The sequence below is a fragment of the Eurypyga helias genome, unplaced genomic scaffold (assembly GCF_000690775.1).
Source record: "Eurypyga helias isolate BGI_N326 unplaced genomic scaffold, ASM69077v1 scaffold43368, whole genome shotgun sequence".
Taxonomy (NCBI): domain Eukaryota; kingdom Metazoa; phylum Chordata; class Aves; order Eurypygiformes; family Eurypygidae; genus Eurypyga; species Eurypyga helias.
In genome coordinates this window covers 21,015-24,405 of record NW_010267192.1, presented here as the reverse complement: position 1 = coordinate 24,405, position 3,391 = coordinate 21,015, and the positions used below count along the sequence as shown (strand labels likewise).

The window sequence follows — 3,391 nt, the reverse complement described above, 5'->3', positions numbered from 1 at the left end:
TTTTCCCTGCTGATGTCAAATAATTATAAAACAGCTACCTGCTAATGCGCCTTACGCACTTGTCATGAAAACAAATATTGACTTGGAACGCAGTTCCTCTGGGAGTACAGTAAAGTACTGTTGCACAGATCTGCGGTCAGGTGTAGCACCTTAATTATGCATCGGTGTCTATGTAAAGCAGATACATTTCTAAGAGCATGTAGATACTATATAAATAAAATTCTGATTTTTCTAGCACAGGATTTCAGTAATAATGCTATAAATAACTAAAAATGAATTATTTTGTTGCCATAAGCAGGTTGACTCTAAGAATATAAAATATGCATAGAAAGAACTATCGTTTTAATCAGATATGCATGATCCATCTGATTTGTTTAAAATCTTCAATAAGAACTGTGTGGAATGGTTTTATTTTTGTATTAAAATGTTTATAAGAAGGACTTATTGTTCCTAGATAGAAGAATGTTAGGTCATGTGACCTAAAAAGAGATTTAAGAGCATTTTAATTGATCTCCTTTCTTCAGTGAAGTAGGAAGGTGATAAATAATTAGTCTTCCCTGAAGCATAATTAAGAAGTTAAGTCTTCTGATGAAACTTCATTTAAACAAACAGTGTTTTAAAGCATACTTTTATATTTTGAATATATGCTTTCCCTAGTTATTTCAAGCTCTAACCATCTTACATCAGCTTATTGCCAATTAAAGCAATTTATACGTTTTTAAAGGTCAGAAATAAGGCCTTGCAAGGTTTCTCGAAGTAAGGGATGAAGCATCCAGTCCTATGAGTGACTCTCAGGCTGGTCAGTTTGAAATGAAAGGATGAAAAGAATGCTTACAATTCTTGAACTGGGATTTTTAAATATATTTTTTTCCCCCAGCGATAGTACTGACCCAAGTTCAGCAGAAAAATATCTAATAACCTTTTGTTTATCTCTGGGGAACCTTTTCATCATCAAAATGGCCATCCCCTTTTGCTTTTATTCTTAAAAATGTGAACTATGGAAACTGAGCCGCAGATCAACTTGAGCACAGCCAGGTCTGTCAGAATGCATGCATTTCACCTGAACCATGGACTGAAATCCACCCCTGTGCGTGAGGTATCAAGTGGATCTGTAATATTGGAGCCCTGTTTTGATATTTTATTGACTTCTCCTTTTAGAGCCAGGTAAAGGGTCAGATAATTAACACATGCTGTATATAGAAAAAATAATTGGCTTTTTTGTTCAGTTGCCATCCATGGAAAGAGTAGTCTTTATCAGTACTGTCTGTCACTGTCTGGTGAACTAGGGGGAGCTGTTACTGTAGTCTGTATGACCACTACTTGCTTTCCTACTTCCAAGTCCCTGAAATTTATCATGAAGCAGAGAGCACATTCCTTTTCCCTTCCCTGTGAATAAGGCCCTCCTTGTTTCTCACTGAAGATCTCCTACTAGTTGTCAACATAGCATAACTTCAGCAAAGAGACCTGGCAGAAATACACACCCGTCCATCAGAGATTTAAACGGATGACTGAAGAATTGTGATGAGCACAGCTCTGCTGAATAGTTCTGCCACTGTACAATCTCACCAGACTTGCAAAAAAGAATCTGAGCCGATGCAACAAATGGCAGTAAGAATGGCATCTTATTCTTGTAGCTGTATTTCAGTGACTTTGTGGACTGGGGAAGGTGATTATTCACATCTTAAGGTGAGGGAAATCCAGAACACAGTTAAGACGCCACATGGGGCATGGCAGCCCACATGGTCACTCCAGCATCAGTTAATCCTTTGTCAAGGCAATGGACCTGGTTTGTCTGGAATCTATACCGGCTGCTACAGCAACACAGTAGTAAACCATAGCTCCTTGTCATGTATCTGTAGTTCCCCAAGCACAACGGAGCCTCTAAACATGACGATAACAGCCACAATAAGTAAAAGGGTTTGGGTCTGGTGTGTAAAAACTTCCTGCATCTAACATATTGTCTTAGCAGGGATGTGGAATAAAAATGAATTTATGAGGGGAATATAGTAAAAAGCAGTACCTTCTCTGCCAGCTAATTCAACTTAATCTTGCTTAAATATTGTTCCTTGAGAATGAAGAGGGTACGGGTATGGTAACAAGACCCAACTTTTGTGTCTTCCATAATATTAAAACCATCCTCTGATATGTGGCCAAAAATATTCTTCTGCAGCGTTTCGTACAACAGAATGCCAGATGAGATAAAAGTGAGATTTTTGTTAACAGGTGTTCAGAGCTGAAGGTGTTTTTTCTAGAGAAGTTGTTTCATACTGTAGCAGAAACAAGAAATACTGTGATCATGAGTTTCTTGAATCTCACCTTTATTGTTGAAAAATGACAGGAATTACGGTCTTGGTAGGGCTTCAAAGACTGGATTTAACCCTAATTTTTGGTTTCTTCTCTTCAGAGGTTAAACATGCTGTGAAGATTCCTGTGCTGATCGGGTCTGGAGTGACTCTGGAGAATGTGAGGAATTATTTGGATGCAAACGCTCTAATAATCGGTTCGTATTTCAAGAAAGAAGGTTATTGGGCAAATGGTGTTGATCCTGACCGGGTAAAGAAATTTATGGAACATATAAGTAAATTGAGAGAATGAGTTTGTCAGTAAACAGTATTTTTATATGTGTGTGTGTAAGTGCAGTATGATCCTGCAGTATGGTACATGGTACAGAATTAAGCACCAATGTGTGCCTGAACGGCTAGTAACATTAAATGCAAATGCACATCATCTCCAACACTAGCTGGGAAACACGGTGACACTTTACAATAAACTGCTGCTCTGATGTTTGTTTCTAGGCAGCACATTCTGTGGCACTCAAAACCATCGTCAATGCCAAACCAACTCTCCAAAGGCTTGTGTAACCTATTCTCTCCTATAAGTAAAATTCTTACAGAGTTCTAGAATTTGTAGTAAATATTCATCACAGGTGAGCAGAGTTTCATTTTGCCTGTGCCTACAATAGGATGCCCTAAGTTTACAGCTAAGAGTATTGTAAATTGGCCAAGTTAATTAGGCTTTCAGTTTCCCCATCTGTAAAATGATGATAATAATACCTACATCGCACGGGGGTTGTGAGACATAATAAATGAATGAATGTACAGCACTTTCATCTCCTCAAATGAAGGGCTCTATTAAAGTTCAAGATCGTTATTTTTTCATTAGAATTGTGCATTTATTACAAAAATGTAGTAATTGTATAACATACAAAAGTGTAAGATAATTGGGAAATAGATTTACTTACAATACTTATTAGAGAATAAATGTAAATATTTAATTACGTTTTAAGTAGAGTTGGAATTTAGTCAAAATGGGTTTGCAAAAATTGGAAATTTTAATAAAGGTTTATTGTTATTTTTCAGCAAGCTCCTACAGCTTGGTACTTCTCCAGACT

General features: G+C 37.1%; 1 protein-coding gene across 1 annotated transcript in view; it reads left to right on the top strand.

Moving 5' to 3' along the window:
- The window catches only part of LOC104513842 (uncharacterized protein F13E9.13, mitochondrial-like), a gene marked incomplete at its 5' end in the record, with an annotated part of 24,135 nt that extends 21,540 nt beyond the window's left edge, over window positions 1–2,595 (top strand). Inside the window, one exon of the mRNA XM_010157324.1 lies at window positions 2,405–2,595. Within this exon, the coding sequence (XP_010155626.1) occupies window positions 2,405–2,595 (191 nt within the window). The remainder of the gene's footprint in view (window positions 1–2,404) is intronic.
- Window positions 2,596–3,391: the final 796 nt, after the last annotated feature.